General features: G+C 39.2%; 1 protein-coding gene across 5 annotated transcripts in view; it reads left to right on the plus strand.

The window, feature by feature from the left end:
- The window catches only part of Igf2bp2 (insulin like growth factor 2 mRNA binding protein 2), a 147,594-nt gene that overhangs the window by 1,900 nt on the left and 124,874 nt on the right, over positions 1-20,820 (plus strand). For 3 of the 5 annotated variants that reach the window (XM_087186733.1, XM_087186737.1, XM_087186741.1), the window contains exon 3: positions 12,655-12,732. The exons of the other annotated variants lie outside the window; for them this stretch is intronic. In XM_087186733.1, the coding sequence (XP_087042859.1) occupies positions 12,655-12,732 (78 nt within the window). The remainder of the gene's footprint in view (positions 1-12,654; positions 12,733-20,820) is intronic. 5 annotated transcript variants of the gene reach the window in all.

The following is a 20,820-nucleotide window of genomic DNA, read 5'->3' on the forward strand; positions in this document are numbered from 1 at the left end:
CTAGGTAGGTTCAGCTCGCTCGCTGGGACCGTTTAACTTGTTTATCAAAAGTCGCCTCCCACCCCCCACTTCCCACTCCCACCCCTACCCCCAGCACAATGCAACAAATGCTTGTCAAGACTTCCTGTGAGATGTTAAGAGTAAATATTTACTGTGTCAGCTCAATTGCTTAACTAAACTACGCGATTACTTTTCTTTTTAAGATAGTTTAATGCTGAATAATAAAATTATTCAGTAAGGGGTCAGTATTTTGCATAGCGTTCTAAAGAAATACAGTAGGTTTGTTTGGTTTGGATGACAGTGAAAAGTTTAGACTTTCAGTCACTGAGACAACTGAGCATTGCTTCTGAGCACGTTGTGTTGTTATTGTTGCTTTTAAGAAATGTTTAAGGCTAAACAAATAGCCGTGGCAAAAATCGATGGTTACGTTTAAATGCTGTATTGTTCATGAAGGAGTGACAAGTTTTGTGGAGGTTGGACTTCATAGTGATTTGCTAAGATGAGAAATATCTACGGAGGAAAGAAAGAGGGAGAACAGCGTGGTTTAGAAGTTTATTGTGGACTTTAAATTTGGGCCCTTTGTTACTCATTCTCAACTTTTCTTCACCATTAGTCATTAAGTAGCTGAATTGGAAAGTCTAAGAGAAGTTTTTGATTTACCTTTACAATTTGTGTTAGTCAGTAGGGTAGTCACTCACTTGATTTTTGCCAAGATTGAATAGATTTTAAAAAAAACTTCTTTAATTTCATAAATGCTTGGATGTGGTGTCGAAGGAATTTGTAAAGACCGTGAACGCGCTTCCAGATACATTTTAATTTAAGCAACAGAATATCTTTTGTTTGCAAACGATTCTGTGACATATTAGAAAATTACTTAATATCTTTTTTTTAAAAAGACCTAAGAGTCACAGTTTCCAGTTTCATGTCTTCTATTAAGCTACTTACGTTGGAAAAGATGTAGTGTGTAACTGATTGGATTTAATACAGTATTTTAGATTTGCAAACTTAAAAAAAATTTTTTTTTTGCATGAGAAGTCCAAGTGGAAGCTTTCTGTTATACTGTTTGTTTAAATTACTCATCTCATGGTACTTGAAAATTTGATGACAATATTGAATGATGTTTGGAAAAAAACCATTCAAAATGTGTGATGCACTATGTTTCTATAGATGTCTACTTCTATTGGCCCCCCAGCTATTGTGCATCCTTTTTGGGGTTATAAGGAATAAAAATAAGTAGAATTTTAACTTTAGTTAGCTGGTGTCTCATTTCATGTTGCAAAGTACATCTTTGAATTTTGCAATATAAAAGGAATACTGCTTTATCCAAAGTTATCAACATCAAGTAAACTTTGTCAACAAATATATTAGTTTTTAGCTTTTTTCCTTTCAAAATGCAGATACTTGCTATTGGCTAGAGTATCATTTATATAATTTTGTTTGTATAAGTCTAGAATTACAGGCATGTCTCATGTTTTTAGTATAAAGAACCATCTAGGACTTCCCCAGCCCTATTAGTACATGTTTCTTTTAACATGTTGCTAATATGAAAGACACAGAAGGTAGATTAAAATGTGCTGTGTATGATTCACTACAGTTGAAGCTGTTTAACATACCAAGTGTATGCATAAGCTGCTGCTGTAGAGGAGTTGTATCATTTCTATTGGATGGTTTTAATCTTTTTTTCTTTTCCTTTATTAGAATAAAATGCAGAAATTAGCTACTTGTATGCAGGCTGAGAGGGAGCTAGCCATGACTGGTACTGTGCACTGAGTTCAGAGTCCTGGGTGAGGACTTGGGTGAGGCGGTTGTGTGTGCTCATGTAGTCTGGGAGCTACCGTGCTGGTGGCTTTCAAGATACCAGGGTACTGTGACATTTGAACCCAAAGCTTTTATGTTATGTGGTGACTATTTTGGTGTTCCTTTGTTGCATTTCTATGAAAATTAACAAGTTAGGAGTAAATTTGTGAGCAGTAGGTCAGATCTGTATGTGGTCTTGTGTTAGATGAAGTGAAAATGTGAAGAAAACAGTTCATCCTCATTGCTTGGTTGCTGAAGAAATGATTCAAAAATTAAGTGCTAATTTTCTTTATAGTGTACTTATTTCTTGGATTTTTCAAGAAGCAGTTTTAATGTCTACATTCCAAATGAGTTTTTTTAAGCTAATGGTAGTTTGGAGTGAGATATTTTTATCTTAATTTGTGAAATTGTTGGTATGTCATTTGCTTACCAATTGAGTCTGGCTAAATATTGTTTCAGCATCATTTTGTATGTGCTGTTACGCAGTAGACAGACTAGATACCATTATTTTCTCAGTTATTGAAAAATATTACATTCTTTTTTCTTTTTGCCACATGAGTTTTGTTCTTAAATGCAAATTAATGTAAACCACAAACAAAACATCTATTTCTCTTACTTTCTAAGTTATTTTCAGTCTGTTGAATAAAAATTTTGTATCATTTTTCTCTATTCATATTTCTTGGCAGCGTGTATGGATGAAAGATGAAAAGACTGATTAACTTAAAATGCTGTTAAAAGTTGTAGAAACTTTCTTGATAGAAATTTTATTTTTGATTATTGATATGAGTCTACTTTAGAAAAAAAAGTCGTGTATAGGTACACAGACATGTTACAGAAATTGTTTTGAGCTAAGACATGCAAACTTGAGTGTGCTTTTGTATCTGAAGTTGAATGATTCTGTGAGAAACGAAATTTTGAAAAATGCAATTTCTGCCCATTTTTAGGAAGTGACTGATGCTACACAAGGTTCCACTGAGATGGTGTCAATACTATGAGGTAGTATAGGAAAAAGCTATGAATTTGCCTTTCATGAGTTAAAAATCAGTAATTGTGTTCTCTCCAATGCAAATGAATTTGGTCTCCTATAGGAATGTTAAAGAAAACAGTATCTCAATTGTATTTTGCTTGTATGTACTACATTGTGTAGGGTTGAGTTTTAAAAAAAACCCATCCAACCTCAAACCCTCCCTATAAACAAAGGCTTTTGCTGCAGCAATTTTTAATTTTCTAGAAACAGAAAAGACTTTTCAATCATACGGTTGGCTCTTATTTCAAGAATTTGTTGAATTAGAAATTAATGCCTGGATTTAATTATTATAGATTTCATGTGGGTTATAACATGTTGATATAAAATATATGATATCAGACTTTAAAGTTACTTTTGATTTGACTTTGGAATTGAACATTTAGCTTCCCATTTTTAAAAAAGTTAATTTTAATACTTTTCTAGCCAGTACACGTTTTTGTGACCTTAAAGACATGTGTTAGAGTTATAGAAGCAATAAAGAAAAAAAAAGCAATAGAGAAAAAAATTACTCGATAACTTAGGTAATGATGCAGGTTTAAAACTAGTTTATATTTTTGATAGAGTAGTCATTTGGATTTTTACATTATTTAACATTAAAAATGAGTGAAATCTACAAATCAAATCAAAGATTTTATGTTTTGCTTGATTTTCTAATTCATTAAATAAATACCAATTTTAAATTGCAGAGTAACAATTTATGGAAGTATTTAATAGCCAAACACCTAAACATTTAATTCTAAAAGGCATGTAGTACATTTGGCAAATTGGACTTTTCAATAATATTTCCTTGTAATTATACCTAATAAGCTGACCAGAAAGAGATGGTCTAAGAGTTTTGTGTTTTATTGTGTTAAACTGAGATTACAATTTAATAAATGAGGAAAAATTAGTTATATTTGTACAAAGCTTTTTATACATAATGGTTTGAAGTACAATATATTTTTAAAAGAAATGCTTTTTAACTTACAAAAATTTTAAAGAAATTAGAAGATTTAGAACTAATTACATAATGTAGCATTTCAGTATTATTTTGAGTAAACTTTTGTGGAGGCTTCTCTGGTTTTTTAGTAGCTTGCGAAGGAATGTAAATGATGTTGAATTGTGCATAAAAGTATAGTTAGTAACCTGGGCACATTTATTAAAAGTCAGAAAAGCTATGAAAAACAGATTGCTACAGGAACTATTAATATAGGTTTGATACTTTTATACTTTATAAATATTTGCTGTCTGCAACTGAATCACTCTTCCAAGTCTGGTAATGCATCTCAAAAGTAGATGAGCACTTGGCCAGAGTTGTTAGAGGATATTACTTAGCGAATTATGTCATCTCTCTGATTCAGTGGAGTGTGTGCAAATGTGTGTGTCAGTTTTGTGGGGGACATAGTTTCAGACAGATGGTATCAAGAGGGAAGAGGAGGAGGTCTTACTGAGCAGCAGTTGCTCAGGATTTCAGTCCCTGGGTGATTGAAACTTGTCAAGACAATCAGAGGCAAGGGGATTCACCTCCAGTGATGCCTAACACTTGGAGGTGGTTCTCCTGAAAGTCCTCAGGGCCACCTGTGGTGGCTTTTTCAGTGACCTTGTTGAGAGGACCGTCCCAACGCAAAATCTACCTTCTTTCTTTTTAGCTTGCATTTCCCTTCTCACAAGTGATTCTGTGAAGGCTTTGATGATCTGTGATCCTTTTTTTTTTTTTGGTACTGGGGATCGAACTCTGGACCTTTCGCTTGCCAGGCAGGCAGCAGAACCGCTGAGCTAAATCCCTGGCCCTGTGAGCCATTTTTTAAGTGTTAGAAAATTCCAACGTTGTGCATTTTATTTAGAAATTCTATATTTTGGGGAAAGCAATCTATTATTTTGCATAACAAATACTCTGAGTCAATTTCTTTAAAAGCAGCTTAGCATTGAAGTGGTTTCTTTGGAAGCTATTAAAAGGTTGAATTTAAAATTCCAAAATACAGTTTTAAAAATTATATTTAAGCATCACAAAAGTGTCTTTGGTTTTCTTTTTGGTGTGAGAGGCTGGTGGGGCTCAGCTAAACTAATTGAAAAAAAATTTATGCTCTCAGATTTTTAGTCAGAAGCATAATCTGTCAAAAGCTATGACTATTCCTTAATTTGAGGGGTGGGAGAGTTCTGCTCAACAGAACATGCCCAGGTAATTTATTAGTCAAATTTTATTCTCCCTACACTCAAATTTCAAGTTCACATTCGTTTGAGTGGTCATTCAAAACAGTGTCATTGAACAGATGATAGCAACCAAACACCAAGCACCTACCAGTAAAAATAAGTTTTTCCTCCCATTTATTACCATTAAAACATTTTAAATCTTTTACTTTATAATTTGACTTCATGCTTACAAACTTATAATTTTCATTTGGTGGCATGGACTATATGGGTTCTATTTTGGGCAGCAAAATTGCAGAGTGCTCAGAGCATTATTTTTAAGGTTTTACTTTTCCTGTTTTGATCATGGATTTTAGTCTTTCCATGAAATAGTGAAGTAAAATTCTTTTCTTTTGCTGAAAATCTTGATTCTGTTGCTTTGGCTGCCAAAGAGGAAGGGGGTACAATGGCTGTTTCTTTAGTTTACAGTTTGATGACTTAATGATGTAGAATAAGTAGACGGGCAAAAATGGATGCTTTTGTGTTAGTGAGAGTTGACCAAGTCTGATAAACAAACCTGTGCCCATCATTTACAAGTTACTCATCGCCCAAGCTGTTGGTTTTCACTAAGTAACGAGTTTGCGTAAGTTTGCATTCTTGAGATCTTTCTGTTCATTCTTGATTTTTTAAATTATTTGTTTGCTTTATACTTTATTTTTTTTAAATGCGAGCACTTCACTAGGATTTTTCCATTCTGTTAAAGTAAATAGTTTAATAAGCCCAATCAGTGAAAATTAAGAGTTCTGGTGCGTGATTTAGACTTTCTAGTATTTACTTATAAGAAATGCACCTAGTGACCAGACAGAGCTGCACATGTAAAATGTAAATTTGCTTTAGGGAGAAGCTTGACTTTTTTGTTTTAAATGTGATCCAAAGGTGGTCTCGTGTTGTTAGATAAACAGTATTAGCAACATTAATGTAGGAAGATGAATTTTTTTTGTGCCTGTATCTTATGTTTATGTAGTGTGGAGGCTATTGCAGCCTCTTCCACATATCATTTTTAAAAATAATTTTGTGAAAAAGATAGGAAAATTGATGTTATCTCTTTTCTCAGATGGAGAAACATCCCCAGAGAAATTAATTTGTCTGGGGAAATTAAGTAAATCAAGCAGCAGAGGTAGAAGCCAGGTCTTGTCGTTCTCCTTCCCATGTATTTCACTTAATTTACTTATTAAATTAAAGAGGTCACCTGAAGGTGTTGTAATGTTCAAAAGGTGCTGTTTAAGAGTGATAGAAATACATGAAAATTGATTTGGAAACTGACCTTTTACAACAATCTTATTCTTAGTTCCATCTGAACGATCTGTACTTTGTTATAGTTGTTTTTAGGAAAAAATAATTGAAAAAAACCGGGTAATTATTTTTATTTTTATTTTTTGGTACCAGGGATCGAACTCGGGTCCTTCTGCTTGCGGGGCAGGCAGCAGAACTACTGAGCTAAATCCCCGGCCCAAACGGGTTTTGGCAGCGTTACCTGCTGCCATCTTCTTCTTGATGGCCCGTGGATAGAAGCCAGGGGCACACCAAAGCAGGTTGTATTTTTTGTTACTGTTTTTACATTGCTTTTTTGAGTGATTGTATTCTTTGTGTTATGGAATAGGACATCGCCAAGACAGGCACTTTTCTTAATGCTGAGCCACACAGGTTAGGCAGTGGGAGTAGCCTTGGTCAGAACTGTGTGTCTTGCACTGAGTGGAAGTCTAGCTCAAGGACTCACCCGGGCAGGGACGTCACAGATCCCAGCCACCCCGTTGTGCAAGGTCAGCACTGCATTTTGGTTTGAGTGTGTCCTTGGTAGGAGCTCTCAGGTTTCCAGAGTTACTCTGAAGGTAGAACCTGTGTGCTTCACTTTCTATACAGAATAAGGTCTTTCACTGCTCCTGTGACTGTGAACAGGGTTAGCATCCATAGAGACCTTAGAATTCTTCATTAATGATGTGATCATTACGTACATTAATTAAACATATATGAGTAGTTAAACACATGAAGTACAGTTAATTTCGCCTTACTTGGAAATTCTTCTGCATTTATTCTCTTGCAGACCTGAAAAAAAAACCCTTACACTTTTTCTTGTTTTGGTTATTTGAGACAGGGTCTCACTATGTAGTCCAGGTTGGCCTTGAACTCACTGTGTATCCTAGGCTGGCCTTGAACTCACAGCGATCCTCTTGCCTTACTCTCCTAAATGCTGGGATTACAGATGTGCACCACCACGCCTAGCTTTTGACCTAGAATGTAACCCAAAGTTTGACATCTGTAATTTAATTGATTAATTTATTAATTAATTTTGCAATGCTGGGGATTGAACTCAGGGCTTTTACACGGAGCTATATCCCCAGCCCTATTTTTTTGTTTTGTTTGTTTGTTTAATTTTTGAGAGAGGGTCTTGCTAAGTCCTTAGGTTGCCCAGGCTGGCCTTTAACATGTGGTTCTCCTGCCTCAGCCTCCCAGAGTGCTGGGATCACAGGCATGTGGCACCATGCCTGGCTGAAATACGAGGATTCTTCAAGTTACATTTTATGGAATGGGTCATTTTATTAACATTAGGAAATTTTAAGCCTTTCTGCCATATGAAAAAGCTAGTGAAAGCACAGGGAGTAAAAAATATTTGTATGTTCCTTTTAACATAATCATTAAGCATCTTGCGCATTTGTGACTTTAGTAACGTAGGACGTAAGATAGTTATGTTACAAATGAAATAACATTTACTTCTAGATAGAGAGGTGGTGCCTTTTGATCAGAATATAGTTTTATGTAATTTATTATAAGATAAAAGTAACTAGTGTTTGTAGTCAAGGACCTTAAAATATTAGAAGATATGTTTTGATTAGCATGTTATTCTCTGTACTGTTTCTCTTTCAAAAGTGAGGCAGCAGTTGAGTGGTGAGTCTGTGAACAGGTTAATCTACGAACTTGGGAAGTAAAGGATATTGAAAAGGCTGCTGTGTGGACAGGCCGTGTAATTCTTTTGTGTGCCGAAGAGACATTTTACTTTTAGTCCTTCCTGGTCTTTGTGATGTAACAATGCATACTTTGAAAAGTGTGTGTTTTTCTTCATCATTGCATGCATAAGGTTTTTGTTTTTTGTTTTTTGTGTTTTTGGTACTGGGGATCGAACTCAGGGCGCCACGGGGCTAAATCCCTGGCCTTACATAAGGACTTGAAGTCAAATGTTTTTTGAGAGTTTGAGAATTAAAATGCTCTTTGAGAGTTCAGTGTAAACGATGATAAGCAGATTCACAGAAAAAGTTCAGTTTAAGCTCTTCAGTCATTAAGAGAGGAAGGAAGGAGGGAGGGAGGAGGCTGGAAGGGAGGAGGGAAGCAGCCCCGGAAGCATAGGTGACCGAGGGAGGGAGCCCTGGTGTGCAGTTTGTGCCTTCTCTGTGACTCCAGGGAAAGGCTGGTCCTCGTGGACAGTAATTCCAGTGTGACAGCAGCTGGTTCTTTCCTTTGACATTTAAAAACTCATGAGCATGCCGGCCTGTCTGCCCTACAGAGGGTTTTGCGGCTTTAAGGCCCTGCATAGACCACTTCCTCTCGTAGATTTCTCCTTCCCCTTTGCACATCCCTGGGGATGGCTGGGAAGGGCTGAGGTGCAGAGCCGGGGGTGTGGGCAGCATCCAGCCTGGATGCCCCCTTGTAGGCTGAGGTTTGGGGCAGCCAGGGAGGCATGTGTGTGCTTGCTCAGTGTGTTGGAATGTATGGGTTCTGTGGCACATGCTTCCTTGGAATGTGCAGCAGACACATGAGCTTCCGTGGGTGTGGGGGTCACACATTGTAGACTTTTGCAAATGGTTGAAAGTTTGGGAAGGAATTTTCTGGTGCTGAAAGCTCTTTTTTGAAATTATTTTCCCCCTGAAGTATAATTGTGTTTATCCTTTGTAAAGGGAAAGCATCTTCTTCATTTTTTTAAATCATTGAAGACTAGAAAAAAGTTTTGTGGATGTATAAATCATCTGACCTCTCCTCTGGATCCAGCTGGCTTCTTCTCTCCTTTCTCTTCAAACTGATAGATATCTTCAAGTCAGGGACATTGAATTTGTAAAATTGAGCTGTTTAAAACTCCTTGTGTTGTGCCGCCGCTGAAGATGATGAAATCATGGATCTTTAGAAACAAGACTTTAAGCTCAGATATTTCAAAATGTAGTATCTATTCTCCTATTAAAGGAATGAAGAACAAATACTAGTTGGTTAATACTTTAAATGTTTAGCTGCTTATTAAAATTTTTACACATTTATTCACAAGATGTTTCAGATGGCAAAGATGCTGGTTGCTCAGTTATTTGAAATAAGATTTAAGTGTAAAATAGGTAAATATTAAAACGCATTTTGTTTTTCAGAGTGATAGAGGACTGGGAACAGGTAGGTGGTTGGTTCTAATATAATTCTGTATCATATAGTTTTGTCAGGGAAAAGTTAACTCTTTCATTCATCGATTTTGGTATAAATGGTTCGACCTTGTGTTGTCAAGACAATAATTTAGATACCAAAATTGATTTGTGGCTTTAGTGTACATGTAATGATTGTGGTCAAGGTGTTAAAACCGGCCTTAGATGTTTCCAGGCCAAAGTCATATCTTTTATTCCCGTGGCAGTGTAAGTTTTAACCCTGTTCCTCAGAGCCTCAGGGTTCGGATGAGATGCTGGTGTGATGGGAAGGAGTGGGTGTGCATCCTGAGTGATGTTGCCTTTCTCCCCACCTTGCAATCTGACAGTGGCTGCGTTTACCATTGCTTCATATGTAGGAGTTCAGTCTAGAGTTTGGTTTAGAAGAGGAGTGTGCTGGATCTTGACTTCTTCTTTGATCAGGCCCTCGAGCGGATCCAGAGCTCTTTCCTGGGGAGAGTTTGCCCGGGTGACTTCTGCATCTGCTTCCTGTGGCATAGCGTCCATCTCCTGTCACTTTCACTCTGGAAACAAATGCTTGCTTTGCCAGCTGCCTGTCAGACTAGAAAATCTATGGATTTCTCTGTAACCACTGAACTTCTGCCCTTCGAGAATGTTCCAGGTAGCTCCTGGGCCCATGGTGGCACTCCGCTCTTGGCAGAGCCTTGGGTGTCAACCGACTGAAAAGTGGTGAATGTAGTGTGGAACCCACTGTTTGCAGAGAACATGTCTTTGCATTAGGAAGTCCAAGCAGGTTGGGCTTGTTACCCCTTCTTGAAGCAGTGCAGCTGTCTTTTTATCTGTTGTATATATTGGGGTTCTGTGAACACAGGGTCATCTTCAAGACATTTTACACTAGTTAGAAAGGATGCCCAACCAATCCAGTGGGACATGAGCCATCATACTCTTAATATGCACTTCTTCAGTCTCAGGCCTACCTACTTGATTTTTGTTTAGAAAAAGGATACAACTTAAAAAAAAAAAAAAAAAAGGTAATACTCAGCCAGGCACAGTAGCACATGCCTGTAATTCCAGTTGGTAGGCTGAGGCAGGAGAATCTTAAGTTTGTGCTCAGCCTGGGCAACATGATGAGACCCTGTCTCAAAATAAAACATTTTTATAATGGGCTGAGGGTGTAGCTCAGTGCAAATGCACTGGGGTTTAATTCCCAGTACCACCAAAAAACAACTCCTTCTGCCACTTCTCAGTCTGTGGCCTGAGATTCTTGGGAAAAGAAAGTCCTTAGAGTTTGGCCTTTGTGTTTACAGAGCCCATGAGTGCCACCCAGGCAGAGAGCCCACTCCAGCCCGGGATCCACGCTCTATCTCTCTGGCTTCTGTGACGCGGGTCTTCTAAGATGGATGCTTTCACATCCCGCAGTGGCTTTTGTCCAGTGGGATTTTTGTGAGCAATCACCGTGTGTTTACAGGGGGCCACACTCAGGCTCCTGCAGGCCAGTGCTGTCAAAGGCAGGAAGAAGTGGTGGCTTCTAGGAGTGCAGGGAAGACAGCTCAGTCAGCTGCAGGTACCTGCCGTCATTGGGAGGTGGAGGGCGAGTGTTCCCAGATCTCGTTTTTTTTTAGGAGAAGTCAAAAGTCAGAGTTCTTATGTTAAATCTCCAAATTTTTAAGAATTGGTACCTATTAAACATGTTTTATGGGGCTGGGGATTTAGCTCAGTGGTTCCGCTGCCTGTCTTGAAAGCGCAAGGTCCCGAGTTCGATCCCCGATTCCAAAAACAAAAAGCAAAAATCAAAAAAATAAAATAAACATGTTTTATAGACACTGTGAGCATCTGAAAGGACACTGCCATGGATTGAGTCTGGCCTGTGAGTTTTCAGTTTGCACTTTCTGCCATGTGAAAATCTGTCATCTAAAAAGTGTTGAGATACTGTCTGTCCACTGTCATTAATGCCTCTCACACTTAGGTTTGTTTGTTCTTGAGAGGGAGGGGTCCTTGTGTTGATAAACTGGATGAACTAATCCATCTTTTATGTCATTAGACAGCTGTTTGGAAGCCCAAAATTAAATTAGGTCTCAGTTACAACAGTTATCCTTCATCTAGTTTTATGGGGTAATTGTATTTTCTCCATTATAAAGAAGTACCCTATATATTTGTTTTGGTACTGGGGATCAAACTCAGGTCCTTGCACTTGCAAGGCAGGCAGCGGAACTACTGAGCTAAATCCCCGGCCCGAGTACCCTATATTTTTATATGCTTCTTTTAAATTAGACTGTACATATACTGAATGTATGACAGTCAGAGAAGTTTATATAGTATTTTATAAGACACGGTCATGGGAAAAAATAAGCTTCTATTTTCACATAAGGGAAAAGAACATGTTTCTGTATCAATCTAAGTTATATTCTTTCCAATTAAACACCAAGCCAACATAGATTATGTTTTAAGCCACTTTCTAAGAAAGTATGATTTTTGTATGTCTGGCAAGCACTTTCTAAAATAAGAATTTGAGTTATTCTGTCTGTTACGCATCTAAATAAGGCAAGTAGTTGTTTTTTTTTTTCGGTACCGGGGATCGAACTTGGTACCTTGCTCTTGCAAGGCAAGCGCCAGAACCACTGAGCTAAATCCCTGGCCCAAGGCAAGTGGTTTTAAAAGCAGAGTGTACCGGTAGGGAAGTTCAGTGGTGAAGAACAGTCCTTTTACAAATGCTTGAAAAGCATTTTGGTTACATTGCACTTTCTTGTATTTAAGTTGAGGAAATACAGTGCCATATAGATTCTGCTTCTAGGTCTTGGGTACAGGGAATGCTCATTAAGGCCAAACTAAAGAAAAACTGCCAGTTGCCTCAAGGACCTTTTTAAAAAACAAAATTAAAACTACCCTGGCAGTTAGAATTAGCATTTAAAAAATGTATGTTCTTATTCTGTACCTCACATGTGCAGTGGGGTGGCTTATTAGCAATCACTTTGTAGTGGTGAGGGAAGCATGCGCGTTCGAGAGCCAGAGCAAGGGAATCGTCTCTGGGAAGGCATGGTAGGGCGGCCAATGCCAGTCTAGGGGTTCAGGACTTTGTTTGTGATGGATCCAGATGGTTCCACCAAAGTAGCCAACTCCAGTTTTGGGGTTGGGTCTTTTGAACTTTACAAACTTGAAATTCCTGAAAACTGGGCCTTATTTTTTTTTTCCATAGCTATATCTTTGTTTCCCCCCAGTCCTTCCTTGAACTGGGGAATTACTTAACTCAGGGCTTCATACATGCTAAGCAGGCACTCTACCTCTGAGCTACATCTTCAGCCCTTTATTTTATCTTTTCAGACAGGATCTTGCTAAATTGCCCAGACTACACTTAAACTTATCCTCCTGGCTCAGCCTCCTGAACAACTGGGATTATAGGTATGCACCTTCTCATCCAGCTCACAGCTGCATTTTGAATGCCCTGAAATTGCTGCTCATTAAATAATTTTTGAACGCACTAACTAATATTGAAGCTATACTAAGATCATTACTAAGTCACTTTTTCATATTTTAAAAATTCTTTTCCTTCTTTTCAAGCCTTAGGAGGGAACTAGGCATTGAAAGGGTTTGCTCTAAAATCTATTCATTAGGATTTTAAGTGTGAAGACTCCCCCCCACCCCCTGTTTCAGTACTGAGATTGAACCCAGGGGCTTTGCATTGAGCTACATCCTCAGCCTTTTAAAATTTTTTTAATTTTGAGAGGTGAGGGTATCACTAAACAGCTGCTAAGTCACTCAGGGTGGCTTAAACCTGGAATCATCCTGCCTCATCCTGCCAGAGTGCTGGGATTACAAGTGTGTGGCACCATCCCTGTTCTGAATTTTCCACTGGTGATGTCATGTCTGTGCTCAGAAAGTTTCAGATTTTGGAGCACTTCACACTGCCGATTTTTGAATTAGGGATGCTCAACCTGTAGTAAATTAAATGGACAGAATCTAAGGTTACTATGGAAAAGCCAGACAAGTACAACAGTACTGTTTACTACTGGATACAGTAGTTCATAATCAAGGAAGTAGCTCATCTTAAATGTTAATTGCAAAGCAAGATGCTGTCAGATACTCTGAATTAGTGATCTGTTGCTGTGTACACATGACCCAAAATTAGTGATTTAAAATAAACGTTTATTCTCTTACATGTTTTCTGAGGGTCAGGAATATAGCAGCAGTTGAGCTGGGTTTCTCTGGCTCAGCATCTTTTGGGACATTGCAGGCAAGCTGCCAGCTGGGGTGCAGTCATCTGAAGGCTCAGCTGGGGCTGGCAGGGCTCCCAGCAGCTCGCCCCTGTGGTTGTTAGCTGGAGGCCTCAGTTCCTCACAGCATGCACGTCTTCCTGGGTCTTCGCATGGCAGGACAGCAGGCTTCCCTCACAGCAAGTAAGCTAAGAGAGCAGGGTATGACCAGTCACTGAGTTGTGTGCTGTCATTTTGTTTGTCAGCCTCATTTTGTTTGTTAGACACAAGACACTGTGCAGCCCATTCTTCGGGAAGATTTCCTCAAGAAGGTGAATGTCATGATGGAGGGATCTTTGGGAGCCATCTTGGTGTTTAAGCCAACCAGGAAGAGAGATAACTTACTTCCTTTGGGGCTTTTACTGACAAGTGAGAATCCCTTTACATTAGTAATATTCACACTTAGCCCCCTTTTGAGTAAAACTGGAATTTTCTCCTAAACGACAGGAGTAACAATTATAGATTACCGAATCTTTTTATAGTCTATTGAATTTCCACAACATCTTGTAAGGCAGGGACAGCTGAGCCTTGGTATTCCTGCTTCACAGGTTAGAGAACCAGGGTGTTGAGTACCTTAGCTGGGTCATGTTTTTTAGCTTTCAGCTTCAAATAAATTTTTTCCTTTTCTTTTTACCTCTCTCTGAAGAATGATTTCAACTCTGTCACCTTTTAGAAAAATGCTATTTAATTATTCCGTCTTATCTGAAAGAGCTGATTTTTTTATGCCTAATTGAAAATTTTAACACACTACTTTTCTAGTATCAATAAGAATGTTTGTTACTTTTCTGCCAGCAGCAGGAATCCTTTTGGCTATTTTTGTAACTGGGTGAGGTCTGATTCTCCAGAATTGTGCCATACTGTGGTTAGCCATGGTCTACAAAAGGAAAATATATTTACTCTTCTTTAAAATCATTGGTTTTCTAAGAAATATGCCATTTACTATACCAAATATGAGTAAGTCTTTCTGAAACAGAATGCAGTGGTCACTTTGATATATTCCCAGTTCTCTCCCCCACTAAAAATCCACAGCATCAGGCATGCAGATCTTAATATCTACCTTTATTATACACTGCAAATATTTCTAGCAGTATAGGACATTTGATAGCTTTTTTGTATTTTTTTGATTCAAGCATATCCATGTTGATGTTGAATGATTTCTTTTGTGTGAGTATTTTGCTAAACTCATGAAAACCTTTCAACTCTGCCTGTAGGATATCCTAAATTGTTTTGACTTCAGTCAAGTATAGTATATTAATAGTTGTATTTAAAAATTTTTATTGAATTTCAGTGCTTGTTTTGTTTGCATTACATATTCCCATAACCCATTTAACCTTTTTTTCTTAAATGTTCTGATAACTTGAGTTATGTAAAATGGAAAATTATTTTAGATGTTTTCCTTTTGAACATGTATAGATTGAGACTTAGAGAATGTTAGAGTCCCTTAGGATTGCCTGCTCTCTAGGAAAGATAGTTGCTTTTTTCATTAAAAAAACCACTAGGGGTAAATATAATATTAAATTTTTTTGCACAGCTTATATAGTCTAGTCAGTCAGAGGAGTATATCCTAAGTAATATTTTATCCACATCTCTTTTAAAAAATCTAAGTTTTTTCACAATAGAGTCCAATGGCTATATTTAAAATTTTTTTTTTTCTGCATTAGAGAGTTAAGAAAAACCATCCTATGTGCCCTCAGTGAAGAGACTGAGGTTAAGATTTATTTCAGATATTTGTGCTCTCCTGGTGGGAGGAGAAAGGTAAGCAGGAACAAGCAGTCTGCTGAGCTCTGGGGACCATATGTCATCTATACTTCTATACCTATTTTTTATTTTTTTTTGGTACCGGGGATCGAACTCGGGTCCTTGCGCTTGTGCAGCAGGCGGCGAAACCACTGAGCTAAACCCCCAGCCCCCATATTGTTTGTTTTTTAATAGTTTGACTGCCTGTGGAACTGCACTCAAAGACTTGTATTTTTTCCTCATGTTTTTCAGTGACTTTTCTTGGTATAATCCCAGCCTGGGGCAAGAGGGAGCAGGGAAAATCAGAAGCCATCTGGTGGGCTGAGCCAGCTCCGGTGACCTGCTAAGGTCTCAACAGTTTCCATTTTTTCTTCCTTAATTTGCCCCTCAGTTTGCTTTTCAAATTAAAAGCAGCATGTAGGGTAGAAGAGAATGTTTCCGACTTGGTGTACAGTGCCTCTTTCCTAGGCTTCCTCACTTCCTGCTTCTGTGTGTCCACCTCGGCACCAGGCCTTCCCCCAGAGCTCTGGCTGGGACCACTCCTGAGCGTCCCTCACTGGCCTCGGGGGCTCTGTGTGGTTGTCAGCCTTTGGAAGCATCCATGTGTTTCCTGGACATCGAAATGCTTCTGAGCTCGAGGACTGATGATTCCTCCTGAGACAGAGACACCAGGTGTGTCCGTGAGCCTGGGTCCTGGGTCCTGGGAGGCTCAGGTGTCTTTCCTCCTTGAGAGGATCGCAGTCCTCTCTCCTCTGTTTCTCTGAATTTGGTAGATGCTGTTCACTTCCTGACATGAGGTTAGAGTTAGAGTTAAATACACTGGGGCTTCATGGATTGAAACTCATTGTGGTAAGAGGAAGACCAGTGATTAGTAGGATGTTTAAATGCACACATTTAAAAGATTTTGTATTGCTTTCTATTAAATTTGGAACCCGAGTGAACTAACAAAATGTTGCTAAAAAACCAATCCTGCCAGATATTCTCATTGAGTAGAGAAAATGATTTGTATTTAACAAGAGAGTTTGTTGTTGTTGTTTGGTTTTGGTTAGTACTGGAGATTGAACCCAGAGCCTTTGCACTGAGCTAGATCCTTATCCCTTTTTAAACTTTGAGACAGGATCTTGCCTAGGCTGGGTTCGAATTTGTGATTTTCCTGTTTTAGCCTTCCAGAGTTCTGGGATTAAAGGTGTATGCCACCATACCTGGTTAACATATGAGTTTTAAATAAATACTTCCACAGCATGTTTAGGTTGCTGATTCTCTTGAGTGGTTTGCATTTCCTTCCTGTGGTCTTGTTACATTGATTCCCAATAAGCACTGCTTCCCTCCTTTTAGAGGACATAAGTAAAACACTTGAAGTCCTACCTGTAGGAAAGGATTTTCTGAATAGAAACCATGGTTGCAGAAACAACAGCAGGAATCAACAAGTGGGCATTAGATCCAGTTAAGTTCCTATACAGCAAAGGAATCAGTTGAGTGAACAGACAACCTACAGAATGTGAAAATGTTTTTTTGCCAGCTACTCCTCAGAGGACAGAGGACTAATATCTAGAACTAAAGGACATAAGAAATGGGCAAGAGAAATGGATAGACATTTCACACATGAAGAAGTACAAATAGCCAACAAATATATGAAAAACTGCAACATCCCTGGCCATTAGAGAAATGCAAATTAAAACAGTGCTAAGATTCCATTTTACTCTAGAAAGAATGGCAGTCAGCAAGATCAAAAAATAACATGCTGGCGAGGCTGTAGTGAAAAAAGAACCCTCCTACATTGTTGATGGGAATGCAAATTCGTATAACTGTGGTAGAAATCATTACGGAGATTTCTCAAAGAACTGAAGTTAGAAATTCTTTATGACCCAGCTATCCCCTGGTAGGTACCATACTCAAAGAGCTTAAGACATTATACTACAGAAATACATGTATACCAGTGTTTATAGCAGCACAATTCATAATACCTAAATCCAGGAAGCAGCCTCTATACCTATCCACAGACAATTGAATAAGGAAATTGTGGTATCTATATATAACAGAATACTACTTGACTATAAACAAGGACAAATTTGAGACATTTGTAAGAAAATGGATGCACCTGGAATATACAGTGTTGAGTGAAATAAACCAGATAATAGCTTAAATACTGTGTGGTATCCCAGGTTTGGGTAAGACAAAGTACAAACAAAGAGCATAGTAAAGGATGGCTAGAAGGAGACAAGGGGATGGATGTCTTGCAAAGAAATCAGAGTCCATGGGCCGGGGATTTAGCTCAGTGGTTTCACCGCCTGCTGTGTAAGCACAAGGACACGAGTTCAATCCCCGGTACCCAAAAGAGTCCTGGATGGAGAACAAGGGTGAGGGAAGAGGAGAGGGGAAACAAGTAGAATAAAGATATGCCATGTATAGGAACATAGTGACCTTAATGATTGTAAACATTGTATGGCATAAACAAGAACTAAGATTATTAAGAATGAAAGTGGGGAAGGAGGAATTAGAGGAGGTAGGAGAGAGGGGGAGGAGATTAAAAGAATCAAGCTATAGGGCCGGGGATTTAGCTCAGTGGTTTTGCTGCCTGCTGCGCAAGCTCAAGGACCTGAGTTCGATCCCCGGCACCAAAAAAAAAAGAATCAAGCTATACTATGCACATGTACCTGTTCCCCAAGATAACTATATACTGTATGTACTGTAAACATGCACTAATTTTAAAAAAAGATAGGCAGAGTACATTCCTATTCTGTCTTATTGTAAGTAGAATTTTAGATTTCTGATGGCCTTGAGATGCACATTAATTATCCATCCATCCTTTTATTTGTATGTGTGGTGCTAGGTATTGAACTGCACATCTAGGCAAGCACCCTGCCACTTGAGCTCGAGACACAAATATGTAATACCCAGGTACTGGCCTATCCTGAAAGAAGGTAGGATGATACCTTCAGTGCTTTTTATGACAGAAAGTGGCTGTGGATCTGTTCATTCAAAAGAGAGTTCAATCTAAATTACGGCAATCCAATATTCATTTGACAGAAATATAAATACAATTTAGATCAAAATACTCATAGTTTTGTTTTGTTTTTTTTCCGGGTATCGAACTCAAGGCCTTGCACTTACTAGGCAGGTGGTGTGCCCCTGAGCTATTATCCCCAGCCCCAGAATACTCACGGTTTAATAAAATGAAAGTATTTCCTTTTTTCAGTACTTTTGTTTGGGAAGTATTCACCAAGAGGAATCCAACAACCAGTAGTACTTTAATTTTAATTTGGGGCTAGTGTGTGGTCTGTACCCTTTAAAGGGTAAAATTTAAGTTCATTTTAGTTTTTTTGTTTTGGGTACCAGGGGATCAAACTGGGGACCTTGAGCTTGCGAGGCAGGCAGTGGAACCACTGCGCTAAATCCCCAGCCCTAAATTCATTTTGGTTTTCAAGGAAGTGTTGTGGATAACCTCTGAAATTGACTCTAGCAAACATTCGTCAGAAACAGGAGGGTCGCCTGTATCCTCTCAGGCTGTGGGGCAGAAGAGGCTGCCCCGGGGAGCTCCGGAGCCTGCAGTCTGTGATCTCGACTGCATTAGCACTCCAGAGCCTACCATTAGCCTTTAACTTCTACATTAATTTCACTGCTTCTAATAACAAAGACGTATTTGTGGGTGCTCTCATCTTGAAACAAGCTCTTTTTTCTTTTTTTCTTTTTTGGTCCTGGGGATCGAACTCAGGACCTTGTGCTTGAGAGGCAGGCGGTGGAACCACTGAGCTAGTCTCCCAGCCCCCTTATTTTGGATATTTATTTTCTGTCCCGGATTTTAGAGACCTAAACTGTGTTGCCAGTGCTTTAGTTTGGGATAAGAAGGACATGCTACCTAGTTGGTGATGTGGCTTTGGATTTTGAAGTTCACCGACTGCCAGGATTCAGTTTCCTCAGTTGGATTGTCAGATAATGTCTGAATAATCTAAAACTGTTCTTGAGACTTACTGATGAATTTGAGGTATTGGGTGGGAGTCAGAGTAGGGCACAGAGCAAGTGTTCAGTCCCTGCATGAAGTAAGATCCTGTGCCATGAGGGGCCTCTTGTTACTGCCTCCAAAAACACAGAAAACTGCTGCTTCTCACTCTTCCAGTGCAACACCAGCTTCTTGTGTTACTGTGACCCTAGTCAAGAACACTTCTAAATCTACCAGTAACAAGTGCTGGCGGGGCTGTGGGGAGAAAGGAACTCTTCTGCTCTGTTGGTGGGAGTGTAGACTAGCACAACCACTGTGGGAATCAGTGTGGAGATTTCTCAAAAAAATTAAAACTAGGGCCGGGGATTTAGCTCAGTGGTTCCACCACCTGCCTCGCAAGCACAAGGTCCCGAGTTTGATCCCCAGTACCGCCCCCCCCCCCAAAATTAAAACTAGAGGTTCCCTTTGACCTAGCTATTCCCTTTCTTGTTATCTCCCCGAAAGAATTAAAATCATCATCCCACAGCGATGGATGCACATCCATATTTATAGCAGCACATTTTATAATAGCTAAATCTTGGAAACAGCCCAAATGCCCATCAACCAACAAATGGATAAAGAAGATGTTTTTTTTTATACAGAGAAGTACTACTGTGCCATAAAGAAGGATAAACTTGAGACATTTGTAGGAAAATGGATGCACCTTGCGACCATATTCTTAAGTGAAATAAATTGGACTCACATGTTTAAATATCGTGTTGTTTTTCTGGTGTGAGAAACCGAAAGGGCAAATAAAGACCAAAATGTATAATAGATATTGGGAAATGGGAAGAAAATGTTCAAATGAGAAGGGGAACAAGGGAAGAGGGATGGGGAATGGAAGGGAGGGGGAAAAAGATAATAGGACGTAAAGTGGAAGCAAAGCTTTTGTAAACATGGAGAGGAGGAGCGGCTGAAGGGAGGGGAGAGGAGTGGGGGGAAGGAATGAAGATGTATTAAGTACAGGTACAAGTTCCCTATGATGCGCGTTTATCATTATGTTTATCTAAAATGTACCAATAAAATTAATTTGAAAAAACAGCTTCTAACTGGGGATGCTCCTTAGAGAGCAGAAGACATGGTCAGAACCTGACCTCTGTCTCTGCCCATCCCTGCCACAGGGTGCATTAGGCTGGCATCTTTTCGTCATAGGACGTGCCCCCGCTGTGCGAAGCTAATTATTATAAAATGTACAGTGGTGGGGGAACCACAGAACCTGCCATCACTCCACTAGCACTGGGGGACGAGGTCAGATGCGCTCTGGGGCAGGCAGGCATTTGCACTGCTGTTGGAGAGTTTGTTGTAGACGGAGAACCGGAAGGCTTGTCCTGAGTGAAGCCTCCCTCGGTCCAGATCTCAGGGTTTCTTTCCTCCACCCGGCCGTGTAGTTATTTGTGTGCATGGCCCTGTGTCAGAGCTTGTTCACTCCTCTAGGAAGGGACGAATGCCTCACCTGTGGTGTGTGTCCACTAACATTTCCCACCAGCCAGTGTATGGGAAGTGCTTATTGAGAGCTGAATTGTG

Source organism: Heterocephalus glaber, unplaced genomic scaffold (assembly GCF_053883595.1).
Source record: "Heterocephalus glaber isolate CG9 unplaced genomic scaffold, H.glaber_assembly_v1.0 deba00001504, whole genome shotgun sequence".
Taxonomy (NCBI): Eukaryota; Metazoa; Chordata; class Mammalia; order Rodentia; family Bathyergidae; genus Heterocephalus; species Heterocephalus glaber.